This window comes from Vitis vinifera, chromosome 5 (assembly GCF_030704535.1).
Source record: "Vitis vinifera cultivar Pinot Noir 40024 chromosome 5, ASM3070453v1".
NCBI classification, from domain to species: Eukaryota; Viridiplantae; Streptophyta; class Magnoliopsida; order Vitales; family Vitaceae; genus Vitis; species Vitis vinifera.
The window spans coordinates 11,587,756-11,611,499 of NC_081809.1; the positions used below are offsets into that span (position 1 = coordinate 11,587,756).

Below are 23,744 nucleotides of genomic sequence, written 5' to 3' on the forward strand. Positions count from 1 at the left end.
ATAAAAGGCTAGAGACTATTTTTGGATCTGAAATAGTTACGAAATCAGACCCATTTATTTTAAAGTACTTCTGATATGTTTCTCTTTTTTGTTACATGATCTGAACTTAGTGGAGGAACCAACAAAAAAGAGCAAATTTGGTGAGAATCTTGACAATAGCTAAAGAAAATTTGGAAATATTGAAAGTAAATCTCCCACAAAGGACAAAACAAATAATGGCAGTATCAATTTTATAGTAGACAATTCTTCACATGCATGTTAACAGTTCAAAGATTCCATGACTAGTTGCACTACAAAGTCACCCTGCCTTATATGGAGTGAAATATTATAACAAATGCAATTCCTTTTGCACATAATTCAAACGATTATCATCATTAAGATTGAAGGGAGCCAAAGTGCAATGACAGAACATGTAGCTTCTATCAAAATTGGACAAGCATGAAAACAAAAGAGCATGGAAGAGGCTTTAACAATAGCACATTCATAGAGACTGATCCCTACCTTTATTTCAAATCATTCTAAGTGATAGATAGAAAGACATGGTCACATCATCCTTTCCAGGAATCATTGGACGGTGAAACTTTGCATTTCAAGATACAGAAAGCAGTTAAAACACCGAGCCTTTGATTTTGGGTGGCTTCAATGTCCAAGCTCATCTTTCAATATTGTCTAAAGCTGTCTAAGATAAAATTCTCTAGTAAATAGCTCTATCTCAACAAAATCAGCATACTCACATGGGACCAACCTTGGGGCTTATAAGGAATGAAACTTGCCACTTGAGCAACTCTGATAGATCTCAGGCCTTCCTCTACCTCTTTCCCCCTTAGTTCTGCCCAGTCCTTAGGCACTGCAATGTGTCCTCATGGATTAAGATGTAGTTGCTTGCTTTGTTTTTTCCCATAGGCTCTCAAGAATTTATTAGAAAACTCCAAAAAATGTGGCTACAGCAAAAACAAGAAACAGTGCTCCACCCAAGTAGCCAACCTGATGGGAGATTTGAGTCAGTTATATAGAAATCAAAGTACAAGCTTTGTAAAAAACATTATTTCCTACCAGTTTCTCAGAAATGTAGTTGGCAAGAAATGCTCCTCCTAGAATTGCAATGGTTGTTGCAAATAGGTGTCCAGCAATGGCACCACTTGCCACACCCCATGGAGACTACAGAGTTCATAAATATAAATAATCAATAAAATTCCATGATTGAGATTTTGTGAAAAATGAAAGGAAGACTATGGTTGAGATTTTATAAAATTGCACCTGTGCCGCACCAAGAGCAATTGTTGCAAGCATAGAGCGGTCTCCCCATTCCTGAAAGCATTTAACAATATAGTAAAAATGGAATGTGTGCTTCAGAATATAAAATCCTTTAAGACATCCAAATGAAGCTACTAATTTGCTTATGAAAATAGGATCGGGCTACTGTACTATCATTGTGTCATAGCCATGGTATCTTGGTTTGCTGCCTTTTAATTGAAAAGGGAAAAATGGAAAAATTACCCAGACGAAGATAAATTATGGCAGTGGAGACACAAGGATAGGGAGATAGGAGTTGGCATTGCAACAATTTTAGAAAATTTGGATCACCGAGACCATGTCTTGGTTTCGAATTTCATTTTTTTTATAGGCTGCATCATAGTTTCAGATTTCGGATTGACTAACCATAATGAAAGCAAGCATATATCTTTCAGTTATAATTAGGTGTTGCTAAAAGAAGATGCTTACAGCAAAGAATACAAGGCTAAATGACTTCCAGACAATTTCAAGTGGATTTGTGAGTCGTTTTGACACCTGAAGACATTAAACACAGCATCACTAAAAATAAGAAATTCATTTCTGAAAAAACCTTCACAGAAGGCAGGCTTTAGAAAGACCACCTTTTCCTTTACAAGCTCCTCAGCCTCCACAAATTCATCAAGTTCAGGTCCACTCTTATCACCACTCTTAACTACAATTGATGGAAGGTCCCATGCATCTTTTATTGACTTGAGGCCAAAGAACATTAAAAGAGTTACTGCTGCATATTCTCCAATTGGCAAGGCTGTTCAGATAATCACAGAACATGATCAGATTACAAGAGACTTAATGATTGAAAGGTGCAGGTTCTCAAATTAAAAAAAATGTCGTACCGCAAAGAGATGAAAATACTGGAAGGATTTCAAGGTGGATAAATACTTTCTGATACATGATGCAGTGGCAGCAAGCAAAAACATAAAGAATCAACATGAGCTGAGCAATGCTGATTCACAAGTGTAAAAGACCATCCACGGAGGAAGGTGATCATTAAATTGAAAAAGGAAACTAATAGTCCCAGTCAAGAGTGCAATGTCTACCACAATCCCACATGCTGGCACATCCAAAACAGGGTGTAATTCTTTTAAATGCTGACCAGAATAATATTTAGGTACTTGGGTTAGCCCACATTTTCTGATAATCCAGATGATCATACAAGCATTCCCATATTATATGCCTAAAATCATCTTCCATCAAATGGACAGCTTTGATACTTTAGTCATAAGCAAAAAAAGAAATATATCCATCAATTTCTAGATGGATGATGAATTGCCATTCTGAGGGAGTTTATATTAGAATCATTTTCAAGACTAATACTCAACTGATTTCATGTGTCTCTATAAAAAGCTTCTAGAAATGGGACCCTTTAATTGCTTAGTTCTATGAAATTTTGTTTGCACATCAACAGATTACCCAGTGAGACAGACTATGCCAGCCCTGTTTGTTAACTGCAGTCCCATCTATGCCTTAACATCTTGTCTGTGTGATGACATGGGAACCAAAAAAATAAAAAATAAAAAAGGGAAGAGAGGGATGGGAAAGATGATATAGAAAAACAAAAAGAAAGAAAGATGATAAAATAATTTTCAAAAGCTTCCAGGTCTCCAAAAATGCTATTTTGAGCTAGAACTTTCTTGGCATTCTTTAATAGAAAAAAATAAATGAAAAACAGAATCAGAAGTGAATGCACTTCTGAGAAGTTAGATGTTGCCTTCCATGAGGACAACATGAGAGAGTCTATTGGGATGGAATGATCATAAGAAACAAAAGAATAGCTGCACCAGTTTGGCACTATTTGGTTCAAGATAGAATATTACAAAGCATTAGCAACAGTGTTTTAATAGGCTGTACACTTCCACTTCTACTCACAGAAGACAACCAGCCAGAAGTAGAGATGCCAATAACTACAAACTTACTTGTTTGAAATTGAGCAGGCACTGAGTGAAATATCCGTCCTATCACAACTGACAGGATTGTCATAAGTGAAAGAGCACCCATTGATCCCAAAAGAACCTGGTCAATGATTCAGTAGTTCATGAACACAATCAATTTCCAAAAATAAAAACCCATCAATATCTTCCTTCAAACAGCACTTTCAAGATACCAACATCAATTTAAACTCAAATGTTTGTACCAAAAGATCCATACATTCATAAGTTCATATTGAGTGACAAAAAATTTGAACATTTTCATACAATTAAGTCATTCTAGTAGGAAGTGTGGAGGAGTGAAGATGTGGTTTCAATTCTTGGATGCAGCATGTTATGTTGGCCTTCAACCTATATGGGCATGCTATTGGGATCTTTTATTAATGGTAAGCTGGTAAGGGATTCAGTATTGGAATGCATTGACGGAAGGTGAACATCTTGGAAGGGACAATATCCACTGCAATATATAATAAAGTCTTGGAAGGGGCCATACCTAAGGAAGACAAACACCTAATGAGACTACCTTTTCAGGTTTACCTATTTATTTATGTCCACCTGTGTAATGCCAGTTTCTTTTTGGAACATATTAGAGCAGTTTCAAAGAAATTAACTGGGGGGATGGGAGAAAACAAGGACAGCTCATCCTTAAAAGCGGTTCACTGTCTGTTTTGCAAGGAAGTTGGAAGGACAAGGCATTAGAATTTATGCATGTAATTAAATATTGCTAGGGAAGTGTTTTGGAGGTTTGCAGTTGCAAGAGATAAATAGTGAAAGGAAGAACTTGGTGGCAAAATTTGGCGAGGTAGTTGGTGTTATAATGTGGGGAGAGGGGCAAGAGGATTGGGCCTATGAAAAGATATCAAAAAAGTACAGAATGATTTTATTTTCTAACCTGTATTTCTGTGGGAAATGAACTTAGTGTTGAGTTCTAAATTGGTGTAGGAGGCTCCTCTTAGGGATTCCAATCCAGATTTGTTCATCAGTGGTCTTAAACAAAGATAAATGGTAGTTGTTTATTGGTACTCAGAGGGGGCAAATGGGTATTGGAACTCAAAATTTCTAAGAGGACACCATAACTAGGAGTTGGAATTGATAAAATCTTTCATGTGATGGATTTCCAGTTGTCAAAGTCAAGGTGAAAGGGCAGGAAAGTCAATCTGGAGTGGAAAGGAACATTTTTTGGTCAATCTTTTCTACAAGGTGCCGTGTGGTGTGGGGGTGTGGGCAATGCCCCTCTAAGAACGGGTTCTTCACATAGGAAATGGCATAGGAGAAGATTCTTATGATCAACCATCTGATGAAGAAAAGGATCATAAGGAATTATTACAAGGAAGCTTTTAAAGCCATGTTTCTCTCCATTGTTGGTGTCTCTAGAGTGCTTCCAGAACAAATGAAGCAGGCTCTGTCTAACCGGTATGAAAACTTCATAGGAAAAAGTAAGAGGAAAGAATGGAAAACAGCCCCTTGGAGATTATTCTGGTGAATCTGGAAGGAGCAGAAGCAGAAAATTCTTTAAGGCTAGGAGCTGTGAAAGCTGAATTTGAATAAGTCATTTATTCCTCAAGGGAATCACCAGGGGAAGTGAGTATAAGGTTGTTGAGTTTTGAGCGTCCCGCTTAATGAGGCTGAGGTTTGCAGCACAATGGAGGCTATGAGGTGCTGATTAGAGGGCAGATGGAGGCATTTTTTCTCACAATCATCCAGAGTTGCAAAGCTTGAGAAGTGGCTTCAACTTATGAAAAGGGAGGCTTTAGTAGAAGAGGACCTCTGTAGATATTTTAAGATGTGAAAGCATGTTTCTCTCTGTAAGAAGGGTGCATTCCGAGGTGTGAAGTGAGAGAGAAGGGATGCCATAATTAGGGTTTTAAATAAGACAACCTCTTCTTTTGATTTTTCATTTTTTTTTTCTTTTATATTTAAAAAGTAATCAATGTCGAGCTGTGTGAAGCCTAATTATACTGTACACTTTTTCCCAGGACTGCAAATCGACTTTCATGATAAGGCTGAAGAGGTGGGTGGGTGGGTGTGGGGGGTGGTTTGGATCACCACCCTCTTCCTCCTGTTTGAGGTATTTTAAGTAGTCTACACATGCATTAATCTACCCTAATTTTCACATTATACTAGGGATTATTATGATTGATTTTAAGAGTGGAAAAAAAAAGAGGAGAGGCGATCATTGCAAGGCATTGGATTACCTTATATATATATATATATTAATCATATTGAAAATCTGTAGCAACAAAGTGAACATAGCTCTAATATTGAGAGTGAACCATTATAAATCCTGTGTGAGCTTTGTCTATTTTTTGCTTCTTGTGTGGTATTGCTCTCGTAAATAGGGATTTACTCCTAACAATCAGATGTGTTAGGTATGAAGCTCCTGGTGAGCTATTTTTCATTAGACCTCTCTATAGTATTGTCACTATGGTAGAGTTTGTGACTGATTTGTCAAAAATTGTGCACTATCACCTCCATAAAAACCAAACTCCATTTTTCATTAAAATTAACAAGGTACAATTAACCTACAGATTTGAAATTACTACTTATATACTTGCTATTGATTATAATTCACAAGAACAATAGTAGTTTTTTAAAAGGGAAGGGTTAAGGAATTACTCAATGTGAGATATCACGTTTTTCAAGAAGCCTCAGACACCGTCAAATTTTGGGTATTCACTTAATCTTGTTAGGTATTAGTGCTTTGCTTCTAGTATTCAAGGTTCTTTATGTTGGGATTGTCTAAGATACCTAAGTCATGAGAGGGCAAGTCTCCTCTTGATGTCAAGGCAATTATGAGAAGTGGTTTAGAAATAAATTTTTATTCTTAGATAGGTGGGTTCAAGTGGCAGGATATTACTGCAGTGATTTTCAGCCCAACGAGTCTTGGGATAGAGTTGTGGGGTTTCAATGTATTTTTTAGACCTAGACTCCTGCATTGGCTTTATGAGGGGTGCATAAAGATATAGCTTCTCACCAAAACTTGCAATAGACAAGGATCTTCGTTAAAATGAACAAGAAAGTAATTCCAAGGAAGCTTCATATAGAGTTTTTTTTTTTTATATAAATAAACGCACAAGGATAAATTAGATAAAGGGTGCTTGAAAGGCGACCCAGAGCATAAAGGGAGTATACAAGCATCACCTAAAAACAAGAAACAAAAGGGACAAGCACTCACCGGCCCTCAACAAGAACCCAATCAGTCCACAAAGTTAAACAAAGTTAAGGGGCCTACAACTATAGAAGATTTAGCCCAAGAAAAGAGATTACAAACAAAGGAATTTTTCAATCTTTGAATCAACAGGACCTCATTATCAAAAACTATCCTATTTCTTTCCTTCCAAACCATCCAAAATAAGCAAAGAGGAGTTGCCCGCCAAACTTTTCTATACTTCTTGTCCTTAAAAGAAGCATACCAACCTAAAAGAGTGTCTCTAACCGTAAACGGAATGACCCAATTAACACCAAATAAAGAAAACACGAGATCCCATAAAACCTTCGCCTTAGAACAATGAACAAGAATGTGATTTATCGTCTCCTCTTCAGCACAACACAAGGAACATCTGTTAGCTAAAATCCAGCCCCTCCTCTTGAGTTGATCTTAAGTAAGAACCTTCCCCCATGAAGCTTCCCAAACAAAAAAACCCACCTTTATAGGAACATACGGACTCCAAATAATGCTCCATGGAAACGGGACTGCACAGCTATGATCAAGAGAATTATAAAGGGACTTTACAGTGAAAATCTCATTTTTTTCTCTTTCCACACCATCCTATCCTCCACATCAGCATTCAACCTCTTTCCTTGAATGGTCGAAAGGAATCTCTCCACCTCCTCCACATCCCAATCATTGAAAGGTCTAAGGAAGCGGGGAGTCCACCCTCCCTCTTCCCCCATTGAATCCCAACAGTCCGCTACCCACGCATCTTTAGAAACCGCTAAATCAAACAAGGAGGGAAAGGCCTCGCAAAGGGAAATGTTCCCGCACCAAATATCTTTCCAAAACCTCACCCTTTTGCCATCCCCCACCGAGAATGAAACATTGTTGAGCAGCAACAAACCTTCCTTACTGATTTTCTTCCAAAGCCCCACCCCATAGTCCTCCCTAACCCCACAAGTACTCCACCCTCCTCTTTCAACCCCAAACTTCGTACTAATTATAAGCTTCCAATAGGAATCCCCTTCAACCGCAAAACGCCAACTCCATTTGCACAAGAAGGCCCTATTGAGAGTAGAAAGATTTCTAATCCCTAATCCACCCTTCTTTTTATGAGAGCAAACAACAGCCCACTTTACAAGATGGGGCCTCTTCTCCAACGCTCCCCCTCCCCAAAGAAAATCCCTTTGAATTTTCTCAAGTCTTAATTTAACCACTTTTGGCATACGCAATAAGGACATAAGGTAGGTTGGCATGCTCACCAAAGTGCTCCGAATGAGAGTGATTCTTCCACCCTTAGAAATGAACTGCCTCTTCCACAAGGCAAGTCTCTTCCGCATCCTCTCTTCCACTCCGTCCCAAACCATCACCGACTTATGCGAAGCACCCAAAGGGAGCCCCAAATAAGTGAAAGGGAGAGATCCCACTTTGCATCCAAGCTCAACAGCCAATAACTCAGCATTCTCCACTCTACCCACCGGCAAAATTTCACTTTTGTTCAAATTAATACGCATACCAGAAGTGGCTTCAAACCACAGTAATAACCAACTTAAAAAAGCCAATTGCTCTTGGAAATCCTCACAAAAGACCAGCATATCATCAGCGAACAGCAGGTGTGAAACTTGGATCCCAACGCCTTCCCTTCCCCTTATCCTGCAGCCTGATAGAAAACCCCCTCTCACTGCTCTGTTAATGAGGCTACTTAAAGCCTCCATTCCTAAAACAAAAAGGTAAGGGGAGAGGGGGTCTCCTTGCCTTAACCCCCTAGTGCTCCAGAAAAACCGATTGGAGAACCGTTAACCAAAACAGAAAATGAGGCAGTGGATATGCACCATCTAATCCACCCAGCCCATTTCTCCCCAAAACCCATTTTTTGCATCACTGACAGCAAAAAATCCCAATTAATACTATCGTAGGCCTTATCTAAATCCAATTTACACAATACCCCACTTTCCTTTCTTTTCAGCAAGGAGTCTATGACCTCATTGGTTATTAACACAGCCTCGAGAATTTGCCTACCTTCAACAAAGGCATTTTGGGTTGAAGACACCACCTTTCCCACTACCTTTTTCAATCTATTGACTAAGACCTTTGCAAGCAGCTTGTTAAGACCTCCCACCAAACTGATGGGTCTAAAATCGCTCAAATCTTCAGCCCCACCCTTTTTTGGGATTAAAACTAGGAAGATGGTGTTCAGGCTTCTGACAAATTTTCCCCTCTCAAAAAAATCTTTGAAAAAACCCATAATCTCATCTTTGATGAAATCCAAGTAGAATTGCCAGAATGCAAGGGAAAACCCATCCAGACCAGGGGCCTTATCCCCATTCAGATCTGAAAGAGCCAAAGACACCTTTTCCACAAAAAACATCTCCTCCAACTTGGCTGCCTCCTCAACCCCAATACTGTCAAACTCAAGACTGTTCAAACAAGGGCGCCAACCACCTGGATCCAATAATAAATTCTGATAGACCCTCACCACTCCTCTTTGAATATCATGATCTTCTAATAGCCAGGTGTCATTGACTTTAATTTTTTTCAAGCAATTCCTCCTTCTATTAGAATTTGTCATCTTGTGAAAAAATCCCGTGTTTTTATTGCCTTCCTTCAACCAAGTTTCTCTTGATTTTTGTCTCCACGAAATCTCCTTCATAAGCGCCCATTTCTTGAAATCCTCCTTAGCCTCCTTTCTCGCCTCTAACTCCTGGTCATTTAAAACTCTTAGCCGCTCCTGATTATTCCAGTAAGACACTTTGTCCAGAGCCAACCTTTTGTTCGTCCCCACTTTACCAAACACTTTCGAGTTCCAATCCTTCAACTTAATTTTTAAAGCCTTTAATTTTTCTGTCAGGATAAAACTATAAGACCCACTATAGTTGAATCCTTGCCACTAGCCCTTTAACACGTCCTTAAACCCCTCCTTCTTCAACCACATATTCTCAAACCGAAACGGAATTGGACCTCTCCTCACCCCACCCCCATCTAACAAAATTGGGAAGTGATCAGACACCAGTCTTGGGAGAGAACACTAGATCGCCCCACTAAAATGGTTCTCCCAATCCTCCGATATCAGAAAGCGATCCAGTCTAGACCTGGAAAGGACCATTCAGCCCTCCACTCCACGTGAACGGCCCCCCATGGAGAGGCAAATCTCTTAAAGCTAACTCCTCAATCACCTCCGAAAATCTTCTCATGGATCCAGTCAATCTTCCTTCTCTACTACGCTTACTGGGAAATCTTACCACATTAAAATCCCCACCAATACACCAAGGATCAGACCACAACCCTCGAATGGCACCTAACTCTTCCCAAAACAACTCTCTGTACCGTTTCATGGTAAGTCCGTCCACTCCCGTAAAGGTCCACAAGAAGCCATCTTCACAATTTTTAAAACGACATGAAATTGAGAAAAGACCCACCTCCATGCCTACTAACTCCAAAACTCTATTATCCCAAAACACTATCACCCCACCAGCAGCCCCCCTTGCACTCATAGCATCCCAGCCTAAGAATCTTTCCACTCCAAGACTATGAACAATCCCCCTAGACATATCTTGAATTTTAGTCTCTTGCAGACACACCAAATCCGCTCTTTGCGACCTGATCAAAGCCTTAATAATCTTCCTTTTAACCCTATCGTTGGCCCCTCTTACATTCCAAGATAAAATCTTTATCTTCATCTAAGGTTCAAGATTCTATCCCCACCATCTCTAACCAGAGATTTCTCCTTCCTCGCACCATTATAATTGATGGACCACTCCAATTTTTTCAATTCACGATCAAACTTAGTGGATCCCGAAATATCTTTCTTAATATTCTGCTTTCTTCTTCTCTTGGTTGAGCAGATTCAATATTTCACCTTCAAAACCTTCCGTCGAAAAACCTAGGAACTTACTGAACCTCGCCAAGCAGCTATCGTCCCACCGACATCCTTTTCCTTCTAGATCCTATAACAAATCCTCAAACTCACACCCCCCCCCCCCCCCCCCCCCTCTCTCTTCCATCACCACCCAAGGATTTCTCCTCCTCGGTGCCCAACTCCCCATTGTTGCCATCTACCAGAATAATGCTTAGAGGAAGCTGCTCCTCTCCCTCAATCACAGAGACCAAACCAGATAAGGCCCCCTCCTTTGCCCCAGCTCGGTCAAACCTAGAAGAAAGAGTAGAAGAAGAGAGCTCCCGATCCCCCACAAAAAGCAAAGAATTTTCGACATACCTGGAAGCTTCAACGCGCAACGCTTCGTCAGTCATCAACCCTCTTTTCACCACCGCAGAGACTTCCATCAACATCGCAACTCCTGTCATGCCGACAGTAGGGCCATCATCTCCATTTACTCCTCTCTCCATGCTTATCGTTTGTGCCCTAGGACGAGTGGCCGAAGGTTCTTCCCTTAGGACAAGAGGGTCAGCGTCTCCATTTACGTCTCTATCCATGCTTAACGTTTGTGCCCTAGGACGAGAGGCCGAGGGTCCTTCCCCAATTAAAACCCCTCCATCCACTGCGTTAAGGCCTCAAGCCCAAGGCCCACGCCCTTCTCCCCTTCTCTGCAGCCCTTCACGACATAAGAGTCAAAGGGCCTGGAGTCTTGGCCTAGACCCTCTTGGATTTCTTTAAATGGGCCCTGGATCTCCCCACTTTCTTTTAAAGGGCCCTGAGTCACCCCATTAACTAACCCATTAAGCCCAAAACAAGGGCCTTTTGGCCCAAAAACAGAGTCATCCATTCTTTTAAAAGAAAACTCCATACGCCCTTTCACACGTCCATCAACAGTACCTACCCTACCCTCCACTGCAGTCCCTGCATCAAAGATCACAGCAGGAGGAAAGGAAGGAACACCTCCAGAAGATGACACATCAAGCACTCCCTGCTGCAACCTCAACTGCTCCACCTTCTCCCTTTGACTTCCACAGCAAAGAACACGTGATGTTCCACCATCTTCTTCTCCTTCCCTTGAGCCACCTTCCCCGCTGAAGCTTCCCGCCGGCACCACCTGCGTGAACCAAGGAGAGGACTCCCACCAAAGTTGAAGGGAATATCATCCCAACCCCACAACAATGTGGGCAGTGCTGGGAAACTCCCTGTCCACGCACTTCACAAGGATTCGAGCCCACTGCAACTCAGACAAAGAAAATGAGTTTTCATCCACTGCTACAAATCCTCCACACCCATCACCAATTCTTTTAAACACCTCCGTGCTCTACAAATGAAGGGAGAGCCCGGCCACCCTTACCCAAACTTTGTTAGCACTGGAATCCTTGCAAAGACACCCCACCTCAGGGTTCCATCTATCCAAAATAATAACATTCTCCTTAATGTTTCTTAAGCCTCTGGCTAAAACACGTTCAGCCTCACTTGATGACTCGAAATCAAATAGCAAGAAACCTCTGCCTATCATAGCTGCGGCGCCCAACTCCTTACGTACTCCAACTAAGGAAAAGGAGTTGAGTTAAGACCCCACCAACCTACCAGACATTGTCTCAACTAATCTAACCTTCCACGCACTTCTCTTTTCCCCACATCTAACCAAACTGACTGGCCTACCCTTCCCGGGCTTGTCTTAACAGCATCTGCATATGATTTCAGCTCCACCCCTTTCTCCCTCCACTGGACCTTCAAGCCCCCTTTCGCCCTCAACAAATCCTTTGGCCCTTTGGAAACCTATAAGCCACCTGATGGGGCCACACCAAGACCTCTCAACCTCACGGCCAATGAGTTCCAATCAAAAAACTGTCCCTTCCCCTTTAGAAAAATAATGCTATACTTTTTTTATTCAATATCACAAACTGAGCAGAGGATGAACCTTCCTGCCTCATTCAAGCGACGCTCCAACCTATACTTTCTATTCCCCTCCTCCCAGCCAATAGCCCAATCTCGATTATTAACCTCTCTACAACAAGCTTCTACTCCATCCAGTAAGCACTGTAAACTAGCCTCCCCGAATCTAATCCAAGAGGAGACACCTTTGCTTCTCTCCCAAATGCAGCCTTTCAGATTTCCTCCCAACACCTTAACCAAAATCTCGAAGGATTTGGATTCCACCACAAAACAACTTCTTCCTCCCCTGGCAACACCAGCTTCACCCTGGCTCTCATCTCTCTTCAAGAAGAGACTAGCACTCCTCAAAGCTTCATATAGAGTTGAATATATGAACTATGCAATTCACCTGAGGTAGAGGGTCCCCCTATGAATATCAATGATTGTTCCAAGTTAGAGCTATAGCAGAGTTGAGGTTAGAGAAAGGGAATAGAATATTGCCCACGTTGGAGTAAGTGTGGAGTTAATAGCCCTTACAAAAGGTGGACACATATCATGGGTAGTTGGTACTAGGTTTGCATTAGGACATGAGGACACAAGCTAATTTGAAGTGAATTAGATTAGATGAAATCATGAGGAGCCTTTTTTAAACCCAATTGATGAGCCCATACCCCATAGTTAATTTCCATCTTCATGGGTTGCCGATTAAGCTTGGTAAGGGTTATAGGACTTGTAAGGGCAAGGCTCATCCTTTTGAACTTGAGAAGGATGGAGTTAGGCTTAAGGATCTATCTTCAAGCATTGTTGATGGGTTGGGTCCCCTTTCCTTTAACAAACCACACACTTTTACATTAATTGGGTTGGGGGGTCCTTTAAAGCTAATGAGAAAAAAGTGAAAGAAGGGTAAGTGAAAGGCTGCAAGAAGCTTATCTAGATATTGAGCTTAGCGCTTCTTTAGAGAAGTCTCTCTCTCCTTTACAACATAGGAGCATTGTGACTTGTTTTGATAGGATAGGAGCATTGTGACTTGTGATTAGCCTTTTCATTAAAAAGGAGATTTTTCTACCTTTAGGAAAGATTGTGGAGGTTCTGAAGTAGGCGATCTTGCCTCTCAGTGAGGCATCCTTGGTGGAGGTTGATAAGAACTCAAACATAAAATTTTGAGTACTTATTGATGCTAGTACCTTACTTTTAGAATTTGATACATTTTTCTTATGGTTTAGCTTAGTGTTAGGAATAAAGAGAGCAAACAAGAGTGCAAGGCAGTAAAATGGAATCTCAAATAGAAGCATGAAAGAAAGGAAGAAGAACAAAAACTGCTAAGTTCTGAAGTTTGAAGCTAGACAATCAATCATGAGCAAGAGTGATGAGGAGAAAAGTTTTAGTCTTGATTCTTCTTCTTATCATTACTATTATTATTTTCCAAAGAAAGATTTGGCAGAGTCTGATTTCCAAAAGAAAATTTGGTGGAATCTAAATGCTACAATTTTTTTGTCTTGGTTCTAAAATTAGGAGGCGCTAAAGATTTGAAGAACCTTAGGGCCATTAACCTAATATAGTTTATATAAGGTTTTAGCTAACCTAAAGGCTACAAGTCAAAGAAAGTGATAAGAACAATGGTGTGAAACATTATGAATACTTTTGTACAAGTAAGAAAAACCTAGATGTGGCTCTTATTGCCAAAAAGGCTACGTACTTGAGACTAGAAAGTTATAGAGAGGTAGTTATTTGTAAGTTAGACATTGAAAAATCCTATGACCATTGAAATTAGTGTTTTTTGTTGGCAATACTACATAAAATGGGATTTTGGTAGAAGTGGCATCGATTCAGCTTTGAATCTCAGTGGTGAGGTTTTCAGTTTTGGTGAACACATTATGCCTTGTTTTGAAGTTTGAGGAGTTTGAGATATGGGGACATCTATCCACTTATTTGCTTATTTTGGTGATGAAAGCCCTTAGGAAATGTTTAATTCCCAGAAAGTACTAAATAAAAGGAAACAAAAATTAAGAAAAATGATTTTCTTATGTTTGGATCTCATGGAAAAGGGTGAGGAAAAAACTTCAATAAAGGAAAGGAAAGGAAAGTTTGGGGAAGTGCATTCCTCGATAATTTAATTTTCTTTCACTCGAACTTCTCCATGGATAAACAAAGAAGAGCAAAATTTTATAAATTTTCCTTTCTTATACTTACCTTCTGTATATTCCTTCTCTGAAACTTTTCTAGGAATAAACATAACCTTAGTGTTCTCTTGAGAAGGAAAAGTGAGGATGTTTGGTTTAAGGCTTCAAGGAGGAGGTGGGGGAGGAAAAGGAGTGGATGCTCCTCATCTTCTCTTTGCTAACAGCACCTTACTTTTTTGCATACCCTATTCAGGACAGTTGACTTATATGAGTTGGATTCCTCAATGGTTTAAAGCTTCTGCAGGTCTGAAAGTTAATCTAAATACAAATGAATGTTCTAATACGAGAGGGCCCTAATGTAGAGAAGCTTGCTTCTGTGCTAAGCTATAGGATGGGGAAGCTTCCTTACACTTATCTAGGCTTGCTTTTAGAAGTTTCTTTTTAAGTCTTCAATGGTGTGTGATATGGTAGAGGGGAGAATTCACGACAAGTTAGCTCTATGGAAAAGGATATACCTTTCAAAGGATGGAGACTCACGCCTATTTACTTTATGCCTCTATTTGTTATCCTTGAGTTTGTGGCATTGACATTAGAAAATATACATATATATATAATTTCCTGTTTTGGGGGGGAGGGGTAGAGTTCTTGAAAAGAAACCCCATCTAGTAAAGTAAAGTGGTCATCTATTTTGTAGAGAGAAGGATAGGGGGGTTGGGTTGTCTCTTGTTCTCTCAATAAAGCCTTAGTTGGACAATTGTGCTAGATTTGCAGAAAGAGTTCCTTTTGAGATAGGTCATTTTGGGAAAGCATGGGGAAGAGATGAGAGGCACCAGCTCTCATGTAAAGAGGGAGAGGCAAGATGTCAATGTGTGGCAGACAATAAGAAAAAGATGGGGAGTTTTTAAAGATAGAACAAGATTTGTAGTAGCTTATTGGAAGAGAATCTAGGTTTGGAAAGATGTTTGGTGTGATGATTATCCTTTAAAGGACTTTTTTACAGCTTTTTTCTCTTTTGCAGCTCATAAGGTTGCTTGATTGGTTGATGTTTGGGAGGTAATGGGTGCACAAGCCCTTTGAAATTCATACTTCATAAGACATTTTCAAGATTGGGAGTTCGATTAGCATTGAGGGTTTGCTTTAGAGACTTCAAATGTTAGGGGGTGTAGTGGGGAATGGGAATGAGGATAGATTGGTATAGGAGACTAGTAGGAGTATGAAATTCTCGATGAAGTCTTTTTGGTTCTTGTTTGGAGTTAGAAAAAGGAGTGCCTTTTCTCTTAAGGGAAGTGTAGGGCAGTTGGACTCCTTTGGAAGTGGCTTTCTTTCCTTAGGAAGATGCATGGGGAAGGATCCAGACCTTGAACCAGCTAAAAAGAAAAAGGTGGTTTTGGATAAATTATTGTTTTACGAGCAAGAATGTCAAAGAATCAATCAATTGTGGCAAAGCAAAAGTGCTATGACATTTTGTTCTCTCTTTTCATGGGTTCTCCCTTCTTCACTAAAAGAGTTTCTAATGTGTTATTGAGGAATTTTTGTGGGCAAAAAGAGAAGGAAGGATTGGAAGACAACTCTGTGCCAATTTTGGATAATTTGGTAGAAAGGTAATTGAAGATCCCTTTAAGGAGTTTGGCAATCATATTAATCTCTAAAGGACTCCCTTTCTACCCTTTTCAACTGCTCCCAGTAGTCTCTTCAAGCTAGGCCTCCATCCTTGCTAAACTTCATTGAACAGTGGAGCTCTAAGTAGTGCAGGAGTTTTTGTGGCTTTTCTTTGTGTTTCCTTTTGCTTTTTGTATAGCTCTTGTGTAGTTGGGGAGCGTCCCCTTCGTTTTGTTAGGTGTTTCTAATATATTTATATTGGCACATCAGGATAAAATAAGGTTTGCTGTGTTTAGGGGCGAGTAGGGGAGGAGGCTGGTTGGTCCCTAGTTTGGCCTGCATGTTCTCTATCTTCTTTCAAAGGTATCTTATATGCTTCCTACTCACCAAGGTTGTACTCCTAATTCTCGGCGTTTTATAAGAAAATTTCCTTTACCTATAAAAAATTAAATAAAAAAATCTTTCTGTAGCATTTTTAGAAAAGCATATTATATTAACAAACAGAAATTAATAGCAATGTATTAATGGTGAGTGCACATTATGACTGCTTATTACATGGAGGACAATTTGATATTTTTATTTTATTTTATTTTTTTTTGTTTCTTTTGTTGATGAGCAAAAGATAAATAGGATTAAAGTGTCTGACTAAAAGGGTGCAGCCCAAGTATACAGGAAGTGTATAAATAGACCTGAAGTTGAGGAAAAAAGAGAGGAAAAGAAGAAACAACAAGGGTGATCCCCCAGCTCTCACCCAATATATTAATAAAATTAAAAAAAGAGGAGTTTAAGAGCCCAAAGGAAACTATAGACTAATCCATAAAAGAATTGAGGAAAACCCTTCCAGTCTCTAATCAGAAAGCTACTCCTTACTGAAAATTGACTGGATTCATCAAAGCTTGGATGTTTTCAAATTTACAGCATATGCCAATCATCTATGAAATTCTGGTATGAGGATATTAATACCCCTGATGGTCAAAACATGTAACAAGTTGGGTACATCCAAGTCATGGGATTTTGAGATCCACAGAATCACAACTAGGACTTTTGTACATCCAATTTAACTTGATTCTAATGTGGCTTTTAAAGTTTGCATTGAGTGATCTTACATTTTTTTTGAGTTGTTAACGTGATATTCATTGCAGGTCAATCTCTCAAATTTTTTTCCCAGTGATAGCTAATCTAACATACTATCAGAACTCCTGTCTTAGAGAGAGGGATACACATAATGGGAACTAACACATTGTTGGCACTTTCCATGACAACTCTAATGTCAGTCAAAATTGATTCCCACTACTAGGGTACGTGTCAGGTTAACATCACAGCAATTAAATGTAAATGGATGATATGGTAGGGGCTGTTTTGGTGTCCTGCTTAATTGTTTAGGCCCTTGTATTTCTTTTTTGTTTTTTCCCTTGTCTTTTGAAGGATCTCTCACACCTTCTTGCACTTCTAATGTTTTGAAATAATTTATATTTTGTATTTCCAATAAGAAAAAAAAAAGGCCAACTATTGGGTATGCTAAATGAATTATTTTTCAACATTCTGCTTATCCAAGTGTTCTGTTCAAAGAATTTCAGATTTCTGCATCCTGAACTTCACTAGTTGCAAAATATCCAAATTAAGTGCCACAAATAGAAACGTAGTTTTATGGATGACTCAAATTCCATAAAAATGAATGTGTATATTCGTGTGTTGATGTCTCTTTTTGACAAGTCTCCTAAAGATTATGTTTACTGAAAGGAAGTGCAATATGGAATTAAGTGAATTAAGTTTAAATTGACAAGGGACAACATAATGCTGGGGTGAGGGATTGTAATTGGAAAATATCAGCATCTAACATCCAATCACTGCATTTTTTATGGAGACCTTTCCAAGAAACTTATTTTATTCAATGAAATCATTGTCATGTAGGATAGCATTTTAAACTCAATCAATTATTGTTATTGTTATTCTTACAAAGATAAAAAAAGGTTTGTATTGTACAACTTTGAGATATGGTGTGGTGCTGACTATGGGTCAGTCCAGGATGATTCAAATCCTATTAATGAAATCCAGTTGTCATTGCATTGGAATTCATCATAGCTGGATCCAATCTGGCCTATGTTTCAAATCCAATTAAACCTATTTTTATATAATAGCTTTAGCTCATGAGACATTCTGAGAATAATTTCGTATTTTTATGTGAAATAGTATATTGTATTAGTTAAATAAAAACATAAAGACATTCTATTAATGTGTTCACTATCATGTTAGGCTGTATCTACTGGATCTCAATACTCACCTTCCGAACATCTGCACAAATGATATTCAAACAGAAACTCATGCACCTCAGTGGTGAAGTATGTGCAAGGTTGCAAGTAAAGGGTGAATTTTTATTTTTTATTTTTCTAGTTTTTGCTCCTAAAGTATCAGCTTGCTTCAATTATCTTCAGTAGCTATCTAAATTGGACATTTCACGGTTTATGCTAATGCTAACTACCGAGAGGGAAGCAAGAGAGGCAACTGAAAGGAAAACATACCAGTACTTTCTCATATTGCATGGCCAAGAGAGCAGCAATGAAGAATGTCTGTTTAAGAAAAAAAATTATACAAGATTTAGAATTTCAACAGCAATCATAAGGCACACAGTCACCAGTGGTTTTGTGGTATTAGTGCCACATTAGAAGATTGAGTTGTGAGTCGAGTTTCACAACTTGCTTTCATCTGAGTTGGGAAATATACTTCATAAAAGTGACACGGAGTGTTTGTTTGTCTGTGTTGCCTTGCCCATGGACTTGGTCCACTCTTCAAAATTCAATCACTAAGAATTAGATTCACATACTTCCATTTAAACTTGAATGCAAATCCTATTGTTTGGTAAAGCACTAATGATTTGTACTACCCCTTTAAGCAATATCCATCTGTTACAATAGGCATTTTACTTGTCCTCATTGAAATATTGTACATATTACTCATGGTTTCTGGATAATGCATCTTTCACTGAAAGAACCAAACCTCATTTATCCACCTAGCTATTGTTTAAAACCTTAAGTATTTATAATAACTTCAGTACATCAACCCAATGGAAAAAAAAAGTTTATTTGAGGTAAGAAAAGAAAATGACTGAAGGAAAAATTGCTGGTCCTGATTTGTTCCATTTCTGGGGGAATGTTATAACTTCTATATGTAACAAGGGTGCATAGTCTTTTAGAATTATTAACAGTATAGAGATGGGGGAGGAAGTGTTAGGGTGGTGTGTTTGTTGTTATCTCTTTCATTCTTCTACTTCTCTCATTTTTCTGTCTAAAGTCTTTTACTGCTGACCTCACATGGAATCAAAGCTCTGGTTCCTAGAGCTTTTGGGGTCAAACCTCCCTAGCAACATTTATTTTTTCTTCATTTGTCCATCCACTGTCTCTTAGTTTGTCTGCCTGTCCACATGTAAAAAGGGGTCATAATGAGGGCAAGTGTTAGCTTGACACCGCCCATCCCCCTTTAGGATCCAATGATAGTTTAACAATAATGACAAACCTACCAAATACAAACAGAAAAAGGCAAGAAATAAAACATCCTGAAGTAGTCAAGCTAAGCAAGCAATTTATTGATAGTTTCAAATGGCAATAGATAAAGAAAGTGAACTAGAGGTCAAAACAAAAATGAACTAACCATCAAAGACTCATGCACATCTATAAATAGTTTCCGGTGAATTGAATTTAAAAGCACAACAGAAAATAAGCATTTGGCACTGGTAGATTAGTTACCTTATCTCCAATTTCAGAAACAAATATCAATGTGAATGCAGCAGTGAAGCCCGACTTTGCAATTGCAGCTAAAAGTGATGAAGGTCCTCCTTTCGTAAAGATAATCAGTGAAAATACTAAGGCACATCCAAATAACACAATAGCTATAGAGAGAGGATAAGGAATTCGATCGGGAGGTTTCTCACTGCCAAATCACAAAAGTATATATCTTGAGTTTGGACTAAATCAAGAAGTTAGTGTCATGACATAAGTAGTTAAACATACGATGACTTCAAATGCATTGAATTACATACCATATAAATCATTCCACCAGTAAAAGAAGTTGAAGAAAGGAATGGTTTGTGGGTATTAAAACAGGTTCTCATTGTAAATTCAAACTAAAACTTAAACCTTTTATCTGAATAAACTTACAACTAGGCTTTAAGTAGTAATAAAGTTGTTCTTGTCAAGAAAATTATTCTCTGATGTTCTTGTGGTTTAGACGAATGTAACTTTCAGACAAAGGAAAGGGCTGAGAACAGGGTTCGAAGTATCGGCTGAGTCATATCCGCCTTGGCCAAGCCTGCTACGAAACTGATATCCGAGTTTGACTCAGAGATGGTCTGGATCGATTCGTAATGAGAAGCAGCCTGGAACTTGAGCCTAGAGGAGAATCAATCGCAGATGGTTTTATTCCCATTCACCCAATTGCAGAGAAAGAAAAAAAAATGTGTTGAAAGAGAAGAAGAGGACGGGGATGATGGTTTTATTCCCATTCACCTAGTTGCAAAGAAAAAAAAATGGGTTTGAAAGATAAGAAGAGGACAGGGAGGAAGGCTTTATTCCCATTCACACATTGGTAGAGAAAAAAAAGGGGTTTGAAAGAGCGAAAGAGGATGGAGAGGATGGTTTTATTCCCATTCACCCAATTGTTAGAGAAAGAAAAAAAAAAGGTTTGAAAGAGAAATGGGTATCAGGTAATGAGGTAATGGGTTTACTCATGGATGTTCAGGTATTTATAAAATGGGTAATGAACATAGTGGTATTTATACCATGGGTATTGATATAATAAGATAAATAGAAATGTAAATATAATTTATAAGAATTTAATTTAATTATATTTTAAATAAATTATTAACTTTTTTAATACAATTAAATAAGTTGTATAAATTAAATTTTTTTAAATAGCATATTACTAAAAAAATTAACAGTCACTTTTAATATTAACAATTGAAAAAGTTTATAATTAATTAAATTTAACATGAAGATATTAAATAAAAGAACTTTTCATATTAAAAACTCATAAACATATTTTTATATTTATTTAAATCATATTAAATATAATTAAACTTACAATTTTATAATAAAAAAAAGTATATTTAATTGTATATATTATGCGTAGCGGATGATACCAATTTGAGATACTGAGACCGATGTGCCTCAAGACCTCTTGAGTCAATGACTGAGACTGCGACTTTGAACCATGACTGAGAAGTACTATCCAATTAACATTCTTATATTTCTACAAGAGAATCAAGCAGAGCAACTGGAGGAAGAGTAGTTCTTTAATTTATACAAATGAAGCTCACTTAACTAATTTCATGGTTAAGCTTGCCTCATCAGAATGGAAGGAATTCTATATCAGAAACTGAAAAGATTAAATTAAGAGAATTCTTAGATCCACACCTTCATTCAGTCATGCAAATGTTGGAGTATGTCTTTCAACTTGACTGACATCCATTGAGGCCAAAATTTGTGCATCAAAGAAACTATATTGCAGTTAAAGTTCATATGTTGAAACTATTAATGCCAACAACATGCATCTTAGGAGTTGATTCCACATGAAAAATAGCATCAGTTAGTACCATCAAAATCAATTTGTCACTCACATGTTAGATGAACTGTCGCTGGGTGGACCATTGACAAAGATTTTTTGGTTGTCATTTTCTCCCTTTCCTTCATAGCCACCAGATCCGATACCTACATTGGATGCTTGGGCTCTGATTGTGCCACATACTGACTTCAACCTTGATACATCTCTACATCTCACTATAAACAAGTCAGGCAAATAATTACCTAATGTTGCTCCACAAGCACATATAAAAATAGATAAGATATCACAGCACAAAAACAGAGATACGTGTTAGAAAATATACACGTCTTTTCAAGAAACAGTTCCAGTACTAGACTGACTCATAACTCATCTAAACTTGTCCTCACTGTCTGTGACTGGTTTCATGAATTCGCTGATTTCAATCAACAGTACAGAAAATAAAATGTTTTAAGTAAATTAATGTCTTTGTCTATGAAAGAAAATTTCATCATAAAATTGGGGGCTCAACCTATGGAATTGAAAGTTCTGAATCATGTTGTTCAAGAAGGAATTATCAGTGCAGCCAGAACAAAGATTTTAGACGGATGAATAGAGGAATCCTAAAATTTCAGTCGCAAACTTACAAATTTGGAGACTGAGGACTTGAAAATACTCAAGTCATCTCTCACTTGTGCACACTTGTCTTTATCTACCATAGATGCGAGAGATCATTGACCTTGTTAGGATTATTTTTTTTTTGATAAATAACCTTGTTAGGATTATTCAATCATTCTTCATGGCTTTGTCCAATATATCAGATATAGTTCCTTTCTCCCTAGCCAAATTTATATGAAAATCTGAAGTCCCATCTAAGGTCAAGATCTCTACTTGGTTAGTGGCACACGAGAAGGTAAATACAAATGACATGCTATAGTTGATAAGACCTTTCAAATCCCTTAGTCCTAATTGGTACATTTTATATAAGGGAGGTGGAGGGTCAATTAAGCATCTATTTCTACATTGTCTGATAATTTTAGGGCTCTGATGAAGTCTATTCAAATAAGTCAAGATTGATTAGGTTCCACCCAAGAGTATTTGCGATATGATAATCATTTCATATAAGGGTTTGAAGAGCTCCATTAAAGGCAAAACCATTTGGAAGATCGCTTGTTCAATTCACTTTGGATGGTATGGGGAGAGAGAAATACTAGAATTTTTTAGAATAAGTGGAGAACGTTAGAGAAATTGTGGGATTTACTTCACTTCTATTCCTCTTTCTAGGCCTCTTGCACCAAGGCTTTTAAAGACATTCCTCTCAATGTTATTCAACTCAATTGACATTTGGTGTACAAATCTAAAGGGTTGAGAGGAGCTTAGTTAGGACTTGAGGAGATGGCATCTTTGTAAATTATTTTGTAGTCTAAACCTTTTGTGTAGACTCCTTGTATAGTGGAGTTTTTTGAAAAATAGAAGATCCTGTTGGGATATTGTCTAATTCTTAGAGATTTGCTAGCTATTTTATTCTATAAATATAGAATTAGTCAACTCCTATAAATTTGGAAAGTTTGGTTGTAGGTTAGCCAGAGTAGTTATTTGTTCCCATTATTTTGTCTTGTATTTCCTATAAGAAGGAATCGTGTAAAGCATTTTAATATTGAGTTAATGAACAGAAATTATTCCTCCAAATATTTCTCTCTGTTTTTATGATATTAGACCAAGGATTTGATTATTGACTCTTTCTAAAAGAAACCCTAGGACCTAGTCCACAAAAGCCTCCTTAGCCAACCTATACCCTTTTTTCCACAAAAGCCTCCTTCTCTTACTAACTCGACAAAAAACATTGAAAACCAAGCCTCCAATTCTGATTCACAGTCTGTCCAGATCACCACTATCCATTTGAATGGTGATAATTTTCTAAGTTGGTTTTAGTCTATTCAATTGTATATTCGAGGGAGAGGGAAAATCGAATATTTGACTGGAGATAGGAAGGTATCAGCAAAGGAGAGCCCAACTTATGCGAATTGGGATGCAGAAAATTCCATGGACATGACATGGCTCGTGAGTTCCATGGATGAAGACATTAACTCCAACTGTATTTTCTATCCAATAACTAAGGAACTTTGGAACAATATCAACAGATGTACTTTGATCTGGGTAATCAATCCTAGGTTTATGAATTGACATTGAAACTTGGTGGGATCCAACAAGGAGAAGATAGTGTCACAAAGTACTTCAATTCCCTGATATGGTTGTGGCAAGACCTGGATTTGCTCAATTATGAATGGAAATCTACAGAGGACTACAATCACAACAAGAAAATAGTGGAGGACAATCACATCTTCAAGTTTCTTGTTGGGCCCAACATTGAA

The 23,744-nt window shown here is 38.2% G+C and overlaps 1 protein-coding gene across 1 annotated transcript in view; it reads right to left on the bottom strand.

Moving 5' to 3' along the window:
- Positions 1 to 465: 465 nt before the first annotated feature.
- LOC100256177 (protein PAM71-homolog, chloroplastic) overlaps positions 466 to 23,744 on the bottom strand; it is a 28,924-nt gene continuing 5,645 nt past the window's right edge. Inside the window, exons 2-10 of the mRNA XM_002285584.5 lie at positions 21,452 to 21,611; positions 19,584 to 19,767; positions 18,363 to 18,410; positions 3,207 to 3,303; positions 1,875 to 2,038; positions 1,723 to 1,788; positions 1,258 to 1,308; positions 1,054 to 1,158; positions 466 to 984 (exon numbers count right to left, since the gene is read on the bottom strand). Coding sequence (XP_002285620.1) covers positions 919 to 984; positions 1,054 to 1,158; positions 1,258 to 1,308; positions 1,723 to 1,788; positions 1,875 to 2,038; positions 3,207 to 3,303; positions 18,363 to 18,410; positions 19,584 to 19,767; positions 21,452 to 21,611 — 941 coding nt within the window. The 3' untranslated portion in view covers positions 466 to 918. The remainder of the gene's footprint in view (positions 985 to 1,053; positions 1,159 to 1,257; positions 1,309 to 1,722; positions 1,789 to 1,874; positions 2,039 to 3,206; positions 3,304 to 18,362; positions 18,411 to 19,583; positions 19,768 to 21,451; positions 21,612 to 23,744) is intronic.